At 60.7% G+C, this 15607-nt stretch overlaps 1 protein-coding gene and 1 non-coding gene across 2 annotated transcripts in view; both read right to left on the bottom strand.

Annotated features, from left to right (window-relative positions):
• Positions 1-15361, bottom strand: part of CHD3 (chromodomain helicase DNA binding protein 3) — a 21360-nt gene extending 5999 nt beyond the window's left edge. Inside the window, exons 1-29 of the mRNA XM_034647273.1 lie at positions 15098-15361; positions 14022-14134; positions 13354-13524; positions 13005-13126; positions 11492-11775; positions 11125-11255; positions 10818-10968; positions 10459-10634; positions 9944-10177; positions 9546-9749; positions 9004-9215; positions 8192-8323; positions 7706-7805; positions 7149-7340; positions 6793-6993; positions 6311-6448; positions 5967-6088; positions 5638-5811; positions 5391-5532; positions 5058-5189; positions 4349-4466; positions 4064-4188; positions 3648-3879; positions 3183-3349; positions 2585-2762; positions 2122-2187; positions 1604-1689; positions 1342-1475; positions 587-760 (exon numbers count right to left, since the gene is read on the bottom strand). Coding sequence (XP_034503164.1) covers positions 587-760; positions 1342-1475; positions 1604-1689; positions 2122-2187; positions 2585-2762; positions 3183-3349; positions 3648-3879; positions 4064-4188; positions 4349-4466; positions 5058-5189; positions 5391-5532; positions 5638-5811; positions 5967-6088; positions 6311-6448; positions 6793-6993; positions 7149-7340; positions 7706-7805; positions 8192-8323; positions 9004-9215; positions 9546-9749; positions 9944-10177; positions 10459-10634; positions 10818-10968; positions 11125-11255; positions 11492-11775; positions 13005-13126; positions 13354-13524; positions 14022-14134; positions 15098-15185 — 4499 coding nt within the window. The 5' untranslated portion in view covers positions 15186-15361. The remainder of the gene's footprint in view (positions 1-586; positions 761-1341; positions 1476-1603; positions 1690-2121; positions 2188-2584; positions 2763-3182; positions 3350-3647; positions 3880-4063; positions 4189-4348; positions 4467-5057; positions 5190-5390; positions 5533-5637; positions 5812-5966; positions 6089-6310; positions 6449-6792; positions 6994-7148; positions 7341-7705; positions 7806-8191; positions 8324-9003; positions 9216-9545; positions 9750-9943; positions 10178-10458; positions 10635-10817; positions 10969-11124; positions 11256-11491; positions 11776-13004; positions 13127-13353; positions 13525-14021; positions 14135-15097) is intronic.
• Positions 1061-1200, bottom strand: LOC117797062. The gene has a single exon (XR_004621870.1).
• Positions 15362-15607: the final 246 nt, after the last annotated feature.

Raw genomic sequence — 15607 nt, 5'->3', positions numbered from 1 at the left:
GGGGGGGGTGGGGGGAAAAAAAAAAAAAAAAAAAAAAAAAAAAAGGGAGCATAGGGACACGTCAGCTGTAGGCACTGGGAGGGGCAAAGGGTGGTAGGGCTGGGTCAGCTGTAGGCACTGAGGGGGGAGGGGGTGGGAGGGACAGGTCAGCTGCAGGTACTGAGAGAGGCAGGGGGGGCACAGGGATGGGTCAGCTGCAGGCACAGAGAAGGGCTAGGGGTGTAGGGATGGGTCAACTGCAGGGACTGAGAGCGGCGGGGGAGTGTAGAAACTGGATAGCTGCAGGCACAGAGAGGGGCAGGGGGGCGTAGAGACGGGTCAGCTGCAGCCACTGAGAGGAGCAGGGGTGGCGTAGAGATGGGTTAGCTGCAGGCACAGAGAAGGACTAGGGGTGTAGGAACTGGTCAGCTACAGGCACTGAGAGGGGCAGGGGGACATAGGGACGGGTCAGCTGCAGGCACAGAGAGGGGCAGGGAAGCGTAGGGACGGGTCAGCTGCAAGCACTGGACACACAGGAAGCTCTAAGCCAGCCTGAATCCAGAACTCGGGGATACCAGGCAGGGGGGACAGGGCTTGGGTGGCCAGCTAGACGCTGGGTGAAGGACAGACCGGTACCTTCTTCTTGACTAGAGACATGACTCCAATTCGGGTCAGCACTTGCTGGCGACTCAGGCCCTCCCGAGGGACGCCGTCAGCAAAGGTTTCCGAGCCGTCCGCCCCAGGCTCACAGAGATGGCGCATGAACAGAGACACATAGGCCCTGAGAAGCGCGGGGGGGGGGGGGGGGGGGNNGGGAGGGCGGGGGGGGGGGGGGGGGGGGGGGGGGGGCGGTGCAGGTTAGGAGGGCCTCACGGGGGAGGCGAGGTGGTGAGGGGGGCACAGGGCTTACTGAGGCCCCGAACCCTACGCTGCCCGGGGCCTCCCAACCTCACCACGAGCGGCCCTCTACATCCCACCCCCGCCTCTGCCCCCGTCTCTCCCCGGTCTCCTTGGCCTTGGTTCTTCATTCCTAGGCCCCATCAGTCAGCTCGTCATCCTGTCCACCAGCTCCCTTGCCAGTAAATGTGAGGCGAGGACACCCTGGGAGAAGGTGCCCGTCTCAAGCGCCTCTCCCGTTGGGGGGGAAGCCAGGCCTCTGTGCTCTAGGCTCGGCTGAGGGGGGGTGGGGCAGCTGAGCCCACGCCCCAGGAAACCGAGCCGGAAAATGCCACATAATGCCGCGTGGCCGGGAGCGTGGTGGTCAGTTGAGTAAGGGTCACATCATGTGGCAGCCGAGCAGAAGACATGAATGCCCGAGCTCCCACCCTTCCAGCCGGCTGGGCCCGGGGCACCCGCGCTCACTTGAACTCCTTCTCCGTCTTGCCCCTCAGGTCCCGCACCAGCCACTGGGTGGTGAAGGCGTCCTGGGGGGGCATCCCCCAGCGCATCACGGCGTTGAGGAAGGCCTTCCGCTGCCGGGTGTTGAATCCCAGCACCTGGGGGCCAGAGGGGAGGGTGTGGGCTATCAATGTTGGGGGGGGGTCTCACTGTCGGGACCCCCCTCAGTGACTCGGCCTCAAGGCCCCACCCGAGGGGACACGCGGGGCCTGAGGCCAGCTCCCACCTCAATGTTGCCCCCAACTCGAGCCAGCAGTGGAGGGAGTGGCTTATCCTTCTCGTTCCGAAGCTGCCTCTTTGACTGTCGCCGCCCTGGGTGGGGGGGGTGGCCTGGTTAGGGGAGAGCCCCCACCTCCTCCACCCCTCAGTCCGCCTCCACACCCCAAGACGCAGTACCCAGGGGAGGCCTGGGTCACGTCTGAGGCACTTCTAATTTCCTTTCAAGCGTTTTCCATCTACGCGCGGAGCAGGTCTAGAAGAAACGGTTCCCGTTAAAGAACTAGTAGCCAGACCACCAGGGCGAACGTAAACTGTAAACTCTCTCGATTTTTCTTCTAGGCATCTCAGCCTGTATGATTCCACACTCCCAATTTTAACAGTGGAGAAATTATGGACATTTCATCCTTTTTATCTGGGACCTCTACTTAATCGACAGAAAAACTAATTTGTAGAAAAACGGGACTTAAAGGACATCAGAGTGAACTGGGAAGGGCTACGGCAGGAAATCAGGGAAACAGGTGCCACCTTCTGGACGCTCATCAAAGTCCTCATCTTCCTCCTCTGATCCCACGGAGTATTCGGACTGGTTATCTGTGGGGAGAGGGCGCTGCGGTCAGGGACGGCTCCGTGTTAGCCCGCGCGGGGGCCCTTTCTGCCTGGAGGCCCCCCTCAGATGCTGTCGGGCTCCGGGGCCACATACCCTCCGAGTGAACGGGGTCCACTCGCCACACAGCCGGTCCCCGGGCACTGCCCCACACCAGGCGAGGACCCTAGGTGTCCCGCGGGCCCTCTGTGGCCACCAGCTGGCTGAGACCACCTGCAAGCCCACCCGGCCTCCAGGCGGCTCCCACAGACCCTTCCTAACCTCCTGGCCCTTCAGCGGCAGAGACCCTGACCCCGAGGCCTCCCTCTCTCCCTCGACAAGCCCCTGGCCTCTAGGCTTGTCGGCACGCCTCCCCTCCCGGTCCCTCCCTCGGGCGGTCCTCACCTTGGTCCTCCTGAGCGGCGTCGTTGTAGTTGACCTGCTTGCGCACGCGCTTGCCCTTGCCCAGGTTGCGGGCCAGGTCCTCCTGCTGCTGCTCGTAGTGGTGCCTCAGCAGCTTCTCCCAGTAGTCGGGGTCCACGTTCTCCTCCTGCTTGATGATCTCGCGTTCGATCTCCTCGATCTGCAGGGCAGCACAACGCACGCTCGTGGCCTCCCTCGCCGCTGCCCAGCGCTCGCACCGCGACTGCAGCCCTACTGTCCTGTCGCCCGGCCTCCTCAGCTCGGCTCTCTGGACGCCGCACGTCTTCCTTGTCTCTTACCCGCAACGAGCTTCTCCTCTCTGCTCCCACGTCTCCCCTGAACCTGTCCTCTAGCACCCTCCGTGCCCCTCCCGCTCTGACAGGCACCCTCTGTGTGTGTCGGTACTTTCTCCGCCCAGGTTCTCCCCAAAGTCTGGTCTCACCCCTCAGACCAAGAAGCTGTTTTGCCTTGGTCAGAGCTCAGATGAAAAATGAGAGCGAAGGGGGGCGGATTCTTCAAGCCTACGGACACCACCCTGTAGGGGTGGCCCGGGATAGACGGCTGGCCCCCGGCCTCTCACCTTGTCTTCCTCCCGCACCACGTACTGGGCCACCTTGAAGGAGCTGAGATACTCGTTCATGTTCTGCACATCCGTGTCCTCCGTCGCATCCTGGTTCCGGTCCAACAGCCGAGCGATGGCCTCGTTGTCGTAGTGAATCACACTGCTGTCCTCCTCCTTGTTCTCCCCTGGTGGAAAGAGGGAACAAGAGGGACTCTGAGTTCCAACTAGAGCCTCCGCCGGAACTTGAGGAAGGTCACGGAAAGCCTTGACTTTGCTTCCTTCTCATGGGAGTGCTGGGGGGAGAAGGCCCTTCCCCAGGGAGTTCGCGGAGACCTGTTCTGGCTTCCAAGCCTCCTCGGAAGAGAAAAGGCCACCCTTCCTCCATGCGCCGCACGGGAGAGTTTCTCTTTGGGGGCTCCCGAGGACAAGGGTACCCGGGAGAGCAGGGCCCTGCCCTCAGGAAGCTGTGGGGAAGGTTCTCACCCTCGTTCTCATCCTTGAACAGCTCCTCGGTGCCGAATTTGAGGATGTCATCCAGCTCCTGCTTGGACATGGAGCCCGCCTTGGAGCCCAGCCCGGGCCGGACCACCAAGTGTGTCAGCATCATCTTCCTCTTGGCCACTTGTGTGATTCGCTCTTCCACGGACGCGCGAGTCACAAACCGGTAAATCATCACCTTGTTGGCCTGGCCGATGCGATGAGCGCGACTGAAGGCCTGCGGGGGCAGGAGGCGGAAGTGAGTATGGGCCAGGGCAGTAGCTTGGAGATGGGGCCCACGTGCTGGGGAGAGGATGCCGGCAAGGAAGGGTCCTCTGCCCCTGGAAAGCCACGACCCCCTCCACCGTGAACTCATGTCTCCCTGCTAATGGGGGTGGGGGCTCCAGGAAGTGAGCTCCCACCTGGATGTCGTTATGGGGGTTCCAGTCAGAATCGAAGATGATGACCGTGTCGGCAGTGGCCAGATTGATGCCCAGGCCCCCGGCGCGGGTGGACAGCAGGAAGCAGAACTGCTGGGCCCCGGGAGCTAGGAGGGGAGAGCCAGATTCAGCAGCTGTGCTGGGCAGCCGACTCCCAGCCACCCCCTGGACGCACACCACGAGGCCAACTCGGCAGCCAGGTGGCAAATACCCTCTGTGTCGGGGACCTAGGCACAGGTGGCTCGGGCCTTGCACGCTCCCCCTCACCGTTGAACCGATCGATGGCCTCCTGCCTCAGGGCGCCCGTGATGCCGCCGTCAATGCGCTCGTACTTGTACCCTTCGTAGTCTAAAAAGTCCTCTAGCAGGTCCAACATCTTGGTCATCTACAGTGGGACAGAAGGACGGAGTCGGGAATGACAAGGCAGCGGGCCAGGCCTGGTGTGTCCTGACCATCCCTTACCGCCGCCGCCCGCCTCGGCCGTGACGCGGGCCCTGGCGCCCACTCCCTGGCGCTGCTCCCCTGCCCCAGCCCCTCCTGGCCCCACATTCTTGGCACACTCGCTTAACTTTTCGCACCACTTCTCCTAAGGCAGAGATTCCCCGCTGAGACCCACGAGAAGGTTTCAGGGACATCTACGGAGGCTCTGAAAATCTGTACAGGGCAGACCCACTGCTTCCATCAGATTTCCAAGAGCTCTGTGCTCTCGTCTCCTCTCCCCCGGTTAAGAAACACCACTGGTCCTGGAGACGACCCTGAGGGGACGACCCTGAGGGGACACGAGCTCACCCTCCCTTGCTCCCCATTTGGCTTCCGGAAATTGGCCTGCGGCTAAGAACAGGGCTCAGGGGCCAAGATGAAGGCCGCTGGACCAGGACCTCCCAGGAGTACCAGCTCCCCGCCCCTCACGGCAAGGCAGCCATGGCAGCCAGGTGGGGGACCGGCCTGGGGGCGGCGCTGGCCACACGCGGGTCACCTGCGAGAAGATGAGCACTCTGTGTCCTTGCTCTTTCAGCTTGCGCAGAATCTTCTGCAGAAGCATGAGCTTGCCGGACGCCTTAATCAGTGCCCCGCCCTCGTAGGCCCCACTGGGGAGTTTGGGGGACTCCTGCCAAGAAAGGCGCAGAAAGGAGGCGGGGTCAGGGAGCCCACATCCAGCCTCCGCCCCTTTCACGTCCCACTCCCCTGGGCAACCCCGCGCCTGGCCCCCCCGCCCGCCGCCCAGCTCCGGGCCTGCCTCGGCACCCCCCCCCACCCTGACCCCATTCTCAGACAGCGGCATGTGGGCAGCCCCCAGCCCATGCGTCACCATAGCAGCCACGGGGAAGAGGTAGGGGTGGTTGCAGCACTTCTTAAGATCCATCATGATGTTCAGCAGTGACACCTGATTCCCACCACCTCGCGAGTTCAAGGCCTCGAAGTTCCGAGTCAGGATGTACTTGTAGTACTTCCTGGAGACCAGGGCGGGGGCGCGGAAGAGACAGGACAAAGGGAGCAGTGAGGAGGCTGCCCCCCACCCGCGGCCCCCCATTCCGGCGGCCCAGCTCTTGTCTCACTTCTGCATGGGGCTCAGCTCCACCCGCACGATGAGCTCCGTCTTAGCCGGCATGTTCTTGAAGACGTCGGCCTTCAGCCTCCGCAGCATGTGCGGCCCTAGCAAATCATGCAGTTTCTTAATCTGGTCTTCTTTGGATATGTCAGCAAACTCCTCCAGGAAGCCCTCCAGATTGCTAGTAGCCAGAAGGAGACAAGGAACTGAACAGGCCACCGGGTTCTCTGGCCCTGGCCTCGGGCTCCCTTCTTCACTTAGAGGAAGCCTCCGCCCGCTGCCGTCCTCAGCCCCTCCACGTCGCACCTCCGCAGGCCACCCTGGTGGGTCCCTTACTTAAACCTCTCTGGGGTGAGGAAGTTTAGCAGGTGGAAGAGCTCCTCCAGGTTATTCTGCAACGGAGTTCCGGTCAGCAGCAACTTATGATCTATCTTGTAGCCATTGAGGACCCTGAAAAACTAGAACATGGGGCAAGGAGACGCAGGAGAACGGGCCCATTAGTGGCAAGTGGCTGGGCCACAGTGCCTGCCTTTTCCCGTTCCCTTTGGGACTAGCGGCCCCGAATCTCCAGTCCTCTCTCTCCCCCAACCTGGACTCCTCCCCGTTCCAGCTTGGGGAAAGTCCAGAACCTGCCATCTTAGAAGTACGGCCAGACTCGGAGGTGTGGGCCTCTCACTCACCTTGGACTGGTTATTCTTGAGCCGATGGGCTTCATCCACCACGAGGCAGGCCCAGCGGATGGAGCCGAGTGCCGCCTGATCGATGGTGATCAGCTCATACGATGTTAGGAGAACGTGGAACTTCACCTGGGCCTCCCTCTGCCAACACAGCCACTGTAGGCGAGGCTGCCGCCCGACCCCCGGGAACCCAGACTTCCACCCCGTTCTTTACCCAGACCCGCCATCCCGACTGCGACTGCCAAGGGGGTCACACACCCCACCCTGCTACGTGGGGTCCACATGGGGATGACTGGACCTGGCCCCCAACCTCTACCCCAAGTCCATTACAGACAGAAGTGTACATTTCCAGGACAGGAAGGCAGGGGTGGGGCAGGCGCGGGGAGGAGAAAACTCAGAGGGGAACAAAGGAACTGAAATCCCAGTGGGGGGCAACGAAACAACAGATCTGGGGGTCTCCAAGAAGACGAAGTCGAGGGGCCTACCTTCATCTTAAAAGCTTTCTTGCCACCTTTGATGGCGTTGTCTTCGAAGGAAAACTCGTTCTCACGGATGATGGCCCGGCTGTCCTTGTCACCCGTGTACGTCACCACGTAGAACTTGGGTGCCCACATCTGGAACTCCCGCTCCCAGTTAATGATGGTAGAGAGGGGGGCACTCACCAGGAAGGGACCCTTTGTGTGGCCCTGGGAGTCGAGGTTTGGGGGGGACCGTTAGTCGGGGCTTGAGGCAGTCGCCCCAGTCCTCTGGCTGCCGCCCTGCCCCCTGCACTCCTCCCACGCCCTCAGCCTCCATCCACTCCTGCCTTCCCCAGTCCCTCAGGGGCCCCCGCATCCAGCACCTCCTTATAGAGCGAGTAGAGAAACACGATGGTCTGGATGGTCTTGCCCAGCCCCATCTCGTCAGCCAGGATGGTGTCGGTGCCCTGGGCCCACGAGAAGCGCAGCCAGTTCAAGCCCTCTAGCTGGTACATGTGCAGTGTGCCCCCGGTGGCCGTGATAAACCGTGGCTGGGTCTCGTATTTCACTGTAGGCTGCGGAGTCAAGAAGTCAGAAAGCTGAAGGGGACGGTCAGGGCTCCTCCGCCCCCTTGCTGGCACTGAGATCAAGTTGGATCACGGTTCCCTCCAGGAGGCCTGAGCTTCAGTCTCTCCCCCTCACTGCTTAAAGCCAGACGCAGCAGCAGCGGCATGAGGAAGGGAGCTGGGGGGGGGTGGAGGCTGGGTGCTGCTGCTTTGAGCTGCTCTCTGGCCGTTTAGCCAGAGTTCCTAGCCACGCTTGGGGCAAGGCTGGACACTGTTCAGGGAGGGTGCTGAAACTCAGGGAAGTCCTGTCAGTAGCCCCTGGGCAATCTGCCACGGTTCTAGAAACGGGAGAGAGATTGAGAGGAAGGACTCACATCGTTAGTAGGAGAACTGGGGGGCCCGTCTCCCTGCAGCTCCTTCTTCTTCTTCTTATACTTGCGGGGCTGGGCAGGGTCCTCCCCCATAATCAGTTCTCTGGGAAAAGAGCGGGTCTGAGTGAGGCCTGCTCCTCGGGATCTCGCTCTCTCCTGAACCCGTTCCAGAACCACCTCCCGCTCCCTTAAACTTGATTTTCTCATGTTTCCTTCCTCCCAGCCTCTTTACCTTCACCCCTTGATTTTCACCTGCAGAGTCCACCCTCGCCAGTCCTCAGCATCCCCTTTCCCCGTGACTCCGGCTGGACCGGACGTCTGTCCCTCACACAGCCTCTTTACCAGTCCCGCCCCAGACAACCTAGCGCCGGCTGCCACTGCCCTCCATTCCAGGGTGGGTCTGTTGCTACTGGACCTCTTCTTACCCTGGAAGGGTGGCTTTTGCGCCCCCGTCCTCAGACTCCCTCCCCCCATGGCTTGGCCCCTCACCGGTGTCTCCAGTAGCTCTGCTTGTGGTCTTCGTACTCGGGGATGTTCATTTCGTCCTCCTCCCACGTGGACTGGTCATAGGGCAAGTCCCTCCATTTCACTAGATAGTGGTAATTCCCCTTTTTATCCACACTGCATGGCAGAAAACCAAGAGAAGGAGCAGGGGGAGAAAAATAACGTGGACCACAAGACCGAAAAAATCGTCATAAATGCGATTATCCGCAAACAGGTAGTTTTTGCCACCCAATCCACAATGGGGGGCCCCTGGGAGGGAACTTAGGATGGCTGAAGTACTGCCCTACCCTTTCCAAGACCCCTGCTTAAAAATCAACGATCAGAAAACATCCCTGGCTTCATCCAATCAGTCTTAACTAAACACCCGTTGGGTGCAAGGCCTGTTCCAGGCGGTGCTGATGCAGTGATGCATAAACAAGACCATGGACCCCGTGCCCACGGAGCTCACGTTCGACTGCGGAAGGCAGCGACATACCAGGCGAGCACACGCATGCAGAAGAACGTTCGGTGGTAACCAGTACCACGAAGAAAGAAGTATGACAGACACCGGCCTGGCTGAACCGTGTTTCTCACGTCGGCCTTCACGGCCCGATACCCACTCGCGAGTCATCAGATCAGAGGCGGGGGTGAAGGGGTCACGCAGGCCAGCCGCTCCGCCTGGTTTCTCTCCGCCCCCACTGGGGAGACGCCCTGAGGGCTGGCGAGTGGCCGGCGTCCCGCAGGCGGAGCAGGTCCCGGCCGTGGACGCAGCCTCACGCGGGCCGGGCCCTGGCAGCCGAGCCGCGGCCGGAGCTCACCTGTGGTTGATGATGCGGTGCACGGTCATCCACTCGGGCTTGATGCCAAAGCGATAGTACTTCTCCTCCATCTCCGCGTAGTGCGGGTCCTTCACCTTGCGCTTGTCGCTCTTCCCGTCGTCCTCGCCCGAGCCATAGTCCAGGGGTGGGGGCTCGTCCATGTCGTTCTTCCGCTGGTAGTTCCGGTACATCACCAAGTGGAAGATCTCCAACTGGCGGGGCACAGAGGGAGGGGAACGAGACGGTCCCAGCATCCGAAGAGGACCGGAAGGGACGGGGGACTGTGGGCAGGAGAGACGCAAAGCACGTAACAGGCTAAAGGAAGCAGGGAACACGGAGAGATTGAGGGCAGAAAGCGAAGGGAGGCTGGCGGAGAGGACTGGAGGCTGAGACAACCTCCTGCAGAGACTAAGGACGGAGGGAGGGTGTGAGGGCTGGAGGTGGGAAGCGAAGGCGAGCACAGGGTCTGGAACAGCAGAGCCAGAGGGGTGAGTGAGAAGAGCAGAGGGGGTCACAGAGAGGGGGAAGGAGGGGCCGCATACCTGAAGCTCCTTGGCCCAGGAGCAGTGCCAGTACGACAGTCCTACCCACTTGACAAAGAACTCTCGCTCCGATCGGCCTTGAAGAGGACGGGGCGGCGGGGCATCGGGGTTCCCGTCAGCCTGCTGGGGGGCTGGCACGGACACGGGTGGCTCCCCCCACCGCCAGTGCAGGATCTTCTGCACGCGGCCTTTGAGCACGGGGCACTTGGGGACAGGCGCACATGAGGAGGAAACAGGCAAAAAGAGCCCATCGTTAGAGGACGAGGAGGACGGGGGTCCCACGAGGGAGTCAAAGGCCAAGGGAAGGGACAGGAGGGGAAGGAGGAGCTGGACGATGGGATCCCAGAGATGGGAAGAGTGGGGGCTGCCAGGAAATGCGGCAGGAAGGGCCGACTCACCGTGCAGCGGGGACACAGCCATTCCCCATTGGGGATGTCGGGCAGGGGCGGGTTCAGACAGTGAATGTGGTAGGACGAGATGCACGCGTCGCAGCACAGGAGCTCGCCCCCATCCTTGCACACGCGGCAGTACTCCATGTGGTCGTCTTCCTCCTCCTTCTCCCCTTCGTCCTCTCCCTCCTCTTCGTACTCCTCCTCCTCCTCCTTGGCCTCCCACTGCACCCCCTCCTTCTCCTGGGAGCCCAAGGCCAGACACAGACACAGATGGAAGGAAGGAGACGGCAGTGAGACCGGGAGACGGGGACAGAGACAGGACACTAGCTCCTAGAAGCGCCAAGGAGGCGGGTGGGAACGAAGGAACGGGACACCACTGCTTCCAAACGTGTTGATGAGGGGAAAGAGGGACGGGGGAGGGGGGCCAGGATCCTGGACCCACACACGCCGGCCACTGAGAAAGCCAGGCGTCTGGGGGCAGGAAGCGGACGGTGGGTCCCCGGGGGACGGCAAGTACTCACGCAGTGGGGGCAGCTCCATTTGCCCTCGGGAGCCCGGTCCAGCTCAGGATCAAGGCAGACGAGGTGGTAGGCACGAGGGCAGGTGTCGCACAGAATAATTTCCCCCCCCTGCTGGCACACCTCGCAGTAATCCTGATGATCTGTCTCATAGCCGTCAGCCTCGTCCTCCCCGGCCACTGCGGGACAGCCGAGGACTGTCATACGCACCAGCGGAGGCAAAGGGCACAGAGAGAGAGAGAGAGGGGGATGATGGGAGAGGAAAGGGCCGAATGAAGCAGTCAGAGGGGGAGACAAGAGGGGCCCCGAAGGGACGAGAGGAGGCCAGATGGACAAGGTCACACACAGCTGGCACCCCTTACCCTTCCTCTTCTTCCTCCCTGGCCGGCCTCTCTTGAGCTTCTTGGTGCGGACAGGCCCATCAGGCCGGCCCGAGGCGCTGTGGACGCTGCCGCTGTCCAGGTCTGACTCCTCGGCCTCTGGCTCAGGGCCCTCATCGCTCTGCAAAACATACTACCCATAGCCCCGTGGCGGTCAGGGAGGCCGGCTTTGTTCCGCTCCCGCCCCCGGCCTCCGGCTCCTGCTCCAGCGTCCCGCACGGACCCCTGCGTCTGGACCCCTGGCCCCTGACACCCCCGGGCGCTTAGCAGACGGGGAGGGGCCGCTCACCGAGCCTCCCTTCTTCCTCTTGCCACCCAGCAGCCCTAGTTTGATTTTGAGCGGTGCCATCTTCTTCCCCCGAAGCTTCTTGCGTCCATCGGGCACTCGGGGGCTCTTACTCCGCCGTTTATGGCCTGGACCTGAATGAGGAGCGGGGTGAGGCAGAGAAAGTAGACGTCATGACGTCCCAGGATAACAGAGCTCACAGCGGCCTCTGGACCCTCCTGTGGGCTGTGGCTTCCCCGAGACCTCTTCCCGCAAAGCGTTTCCCCTACAACAATCGGTGCTGAGAAGACAGAAAAGTTCTAGACTCCGACTTGAGAACGTGTGGTTTGGAGGGCGGGGCGACAGTTGTTCTAAGCAGAGGGTTTCTCACCTTTGCCCTCTTTGGTTTTGGCTCTTCGGATGGGTGGGGGCTGGGTATCGGCAGAAGGAGGTGGTGGGAGGGTGGGGGGTCCGGAAGGTGCTATGGGGGCGGCCGATGACACAGCAGCTGACACCTGCTCGGCCACAGCCGCAGCCGCTGCGGCCGCCGCCGCCGCCACAGCGGCTGCCGACCCCTTGAAGGGGTTGTTGGCACTGAACTCTCTCCACTTGGCCCCGAGGATGGTCATCATCTTAGACATCGGGATCTTAGGATTCTTCTTCGCAATCAGGGGCCTGTAAATACAGAAGCAGAAGACGCGGGACCTTCACAGCTGCTCCGGGAACACTGCCACGTCCCTCAGCGGCTCAGTCTGAGAACGTGCTCGCGCTCCTGGGCCCTAAGGACACGTCCTATCAGGAACGTCGCTTTAAAGGTAAACAGATACAAAACTTAAGACAGAAAAAGACAATAAAAAACAAGAAAACGTATAAAGAGAAACAAAACGTACACGCGCAGCAGATAAAAAAGGATAAAACGAACAAAGACGTCGATAAAAATGCTTTGAATCTTTTACTGTTTGTAAGATTCTTTTGCGAATGTTAGCGAGGTCTCATTTCATCTTCGCGATGATACTGCAAGTTGCTAGGATTCTCTGCATTTTTCTAGTAAGTTCCATGGGGCCTGAGGAAGGGTCCCGGCACGTGGAGCCTGACGGGCCAGGCGGGTTAGGCTCTGTGGCGGGGTGTTAAGCTCTCATGAGGACTTAAGACGACCATGGTGCTCACAGGAGCACGGTCCTCAGCAGTGAGGCAGGAGAGACAGGGAACCAACGATAGGTACCAGGTATGCAACACTCGCTGGGGGCAGGGAGGCCAGGCCTTGAGCGCACCCGGCTCTCCTCACCCCAGCAAATCCCCACAAGACCCCTACGAGGGGCACACCATGACCGTGCCTATGTTACAGATTCAAAAACTGAAAAGCAAAGAGGTAACGTGCCCAAGACAGTACCAGGCCCGCGGCTCTCTAAAATGCCTGATCCCCGAAAGGCAGCTCTGCCACAGTCCGCCCTACTCGGGGAGTCCCCGAAGCCCAGGCTCTGCGGCCAGCGGGGCGTGAACCGTTACCACGGGGTCCTACGCCAGGGACAGAGAGGACTTGATAACCGAGCAAAGGAAATTGGGCAACACTGATGTTCTCTGGGCTTGAGTTGAGAGAGAAGTCATGCGGGGGGAGCCAGAATGGTTGGAGCGGCGAGGACCATCAGCCCTCACCGTCTTCTGTCACTAGAGGTTTCGAACCAAGCACTGGCATTATGACCCTCCCCCGGCCCCCTCGTGAAGGGTTCCCGACCGGGGTCCTCGAATCCTGAGGTGTCCAGGAATCCTCTGAAGTTACGTGCCGAGCGTGGCGGGTCTGTGCTGTGCACTTCTCTGGGAAGCAGTGTCTGAGCGTTTATCCGATTCCAGAGGGGTTCACCATCCCCCCCCGACCCCAAAGTAAAGTGTCCGCTGGCCTGTCCTACCTCATGAACTGGCTAAAGGCTTTGTAGTTGGTGAGTGTGTGGTAATCCTCCTCGGAGAACACATGCTCCACGTCCTCCAGGCCCCAGGTCAGAAGCAGAGTTGCAGACGACTTCTGTTCTACCTGCTGCGAGAGACCGGTGTCAGGGGGCTTTCGGGGGCAGGGGGTGGACTCGGGGAGGCCGTCACTTCTCCAGCCCTCATCCTGGGCCCCCACATGCCTCCCTCTCTACCCACTAGCTTCCCCTACCCACAGCCTCTCCAATGAGCACCCCGCCTTGGGATGCTCCCGCCCTCGCCAGGCCCGTCTTCAACACTCATGTGTCCCCCCCACTCCCTAATTCTACTCACCTTTTGCCCCCCGTCTCCCTCCCCCTTTTTCCGCCGCTTTGTCTTCTTCTCCTTTTTTTCTCTGTGCTTCCGCCTCCGTTTCCGACCTGGTCCGGTTCCATATTCGCTGCCTCCGCTCTCTGACTTCTCCCGGTACTCATCTCGCTCGGAGCCAAATTCCTCCTCACTGTCCTGAGGGAGAGAAATAAAAATAACATTTCTTCAGTCCTACCATGTGCCAGGAACCATTCTTAGCCTGTAACATGTATTACCCCTTTTAATCTTCACAACGGTGCTCTAGACATAGTAACTCATCTATTTTCATCTGCTGTTTTTTGCAGGCAAGGAAACTGAGGCACGCAGAACTAAACAAACCATCAAGGAGATGGGGCTGCGAGGCTCTGAGAGCCTGTCAACGGGGGCTCACTGCTGCTAAGGTGAGTCACGTGGACAGCGGGGGCGGGGGGCTCTTTACTGGGTTGTGGTGACTGAGGTTAGGGTCCCAGATCCAGCACCTACGGGCCAGCCAGAGGGGGGAGGGGGCGTCAGACCTCCCTAACTTCCGGATGCCCCCTCATCCTCCACCCTCCACCCTCAATAATCATCGGGCCCGGGACCGGAGAAAATGCGGGTGCCTGCGAAGAGGTCTGCTGAGCCTTGCCGTGGAGACAGGGGTCCTGAACACTTACAAGCTTCTTGCGTTTTCGGGGTTTTCCTGGCTTGTTCTCCTTCTGCTTCTTGGGTCCTCGTTTTCTCTTCTTCACACCCAATGCTGAAGGCAGCAGCCGGATGTCATCCTTATCTTTGGAGCAGAGAGCACCAGAGAACCTAAGCCTCTAGGTTCCCCGTCCTCTACGGCCCCTGGGCCTCAGCCCTCCTCACCTCTTCCATTCCCACTCTCTAGGAACTCGGGCATTAACTCCTCCAAACCTCGCCTCCCTTCACTGGGTGCAAACAGAGAGTGTTTCGAGTACTCTGGGATGCTTGGGTTCTGAATGGGAGGTCAGGGGTCAGAAGGGAAGCACAGCCAAACCACTCCCTCCTCTCCCCTCCTACTAACAAGGGAGCAGGCTCTAGGCCATGGGCTCTGACTGTGGCAGGTCCTTTCAGTCGCCGCCAGGGCTCCTCCTGCCTTCCCCCTCACTTAGCCAGCTGGCATCCTGCCCGGGAACTGGGGAAGCCATGCCCAGCTGCTGGCCTGGCCTGACCCCAGCACTTGGAGTGGGGAGACACAAGCTGGCAGCTCCCTAAGCCAGATGCTGAGAAGGGAGAGCCAAAGGTGGACACCTGGGATCTCACACTAACACCCGGGGCCCTCACATCCTCTCTGCCACGAGGGAGGCCTCTATTTATACTTCCTCAGATGATCGCCAAGCCTCCTGTCACCCCAACACAGCCCTGGAGGAAAAGAAGTCCTTGCCAGTCATTTTCACATCTTGCCCACAGGACCACAGCGTCTGGCTCGTCCATCACACCCTAACCCTATGGGAGCAGTCTCCACAATTACCTAAACATTCCTGTCTTCCCAAGCAGCCTGGAACCTTCCCTCAAAGCTATTTCCATACCCCTGCTCCCTTTGAGAACTCAAGGGCCCTCCCCTTTGTCCCCTGCTCTCACCCTTTGCCTCCAAATTTAGTCCCATTCATACATAAGCAGCACAGAAGACCCAAACAAAGCTAGAGACAAAGACACACCCAGCATATGCATTCTCGGCCGCACAAGCCTGCACATAGTCCTGAGCACAAAGCCAGAGGACAGCCTGTACCTGCTTCCAGCAGGGTTGGGTCCCTGGCTTTCTGCCCAGATGTCTCTGTCGGGGGCCGGGGCTTCCCTGATGTGGTTCCCCCCAACATTCTCCATGATCCCCATCCATCCGGGGAGAACACGGATGCCACAGACCTGGGGCCCTGCTTGGCCTCCCTCCCTCCAGCAGGCACTAGACTAACCAGCCAGACCTGTCCGGCTCGGGCAGAGGAGGAAAGCCTGGCCCTGGCCCAGCCCCTTGCTCTAGGACACACAATCCTTCGGCCCACAATCAGCGAAGGGAAAATGAGCCACAATTAACACGGCTTCCACTGCCTCGGGATCCCGGCGCCCCCTTCCTCAGCGCTACCTGTCCTCAGAACGCCAGCATACTGTGTCCTCTGGTGCAGGAACACCCTCTAGGACGGGGCTGGGGTGAAGGGCGCGCGTGCAGCAGGCCCCGGGCGGGCAAAGAGCGTGCGGACTGGAGTAGGAAGTCAGCAAGACGCCATGCCCCCCCGCCCGCCCCCAG

The sequence above is a fragment of the Ailuropoda melanoleuca genome, chromosome 17, assembly GCF_002007445.2.
Source record: "Ailuropoda melanoleuca isolate Jingjing chromosome 17, ASM200744v2, whole genome shotgun sequence".
NCBI lineage: Eukaryota > Metazoa > Chordata > Mammalia > Carnivora > Ursidae > Ailuropoda > Ailuropoda melanoleuca.
This window is presented reverse-complemented; position numbering and strand designations above follow the sequence as displayed.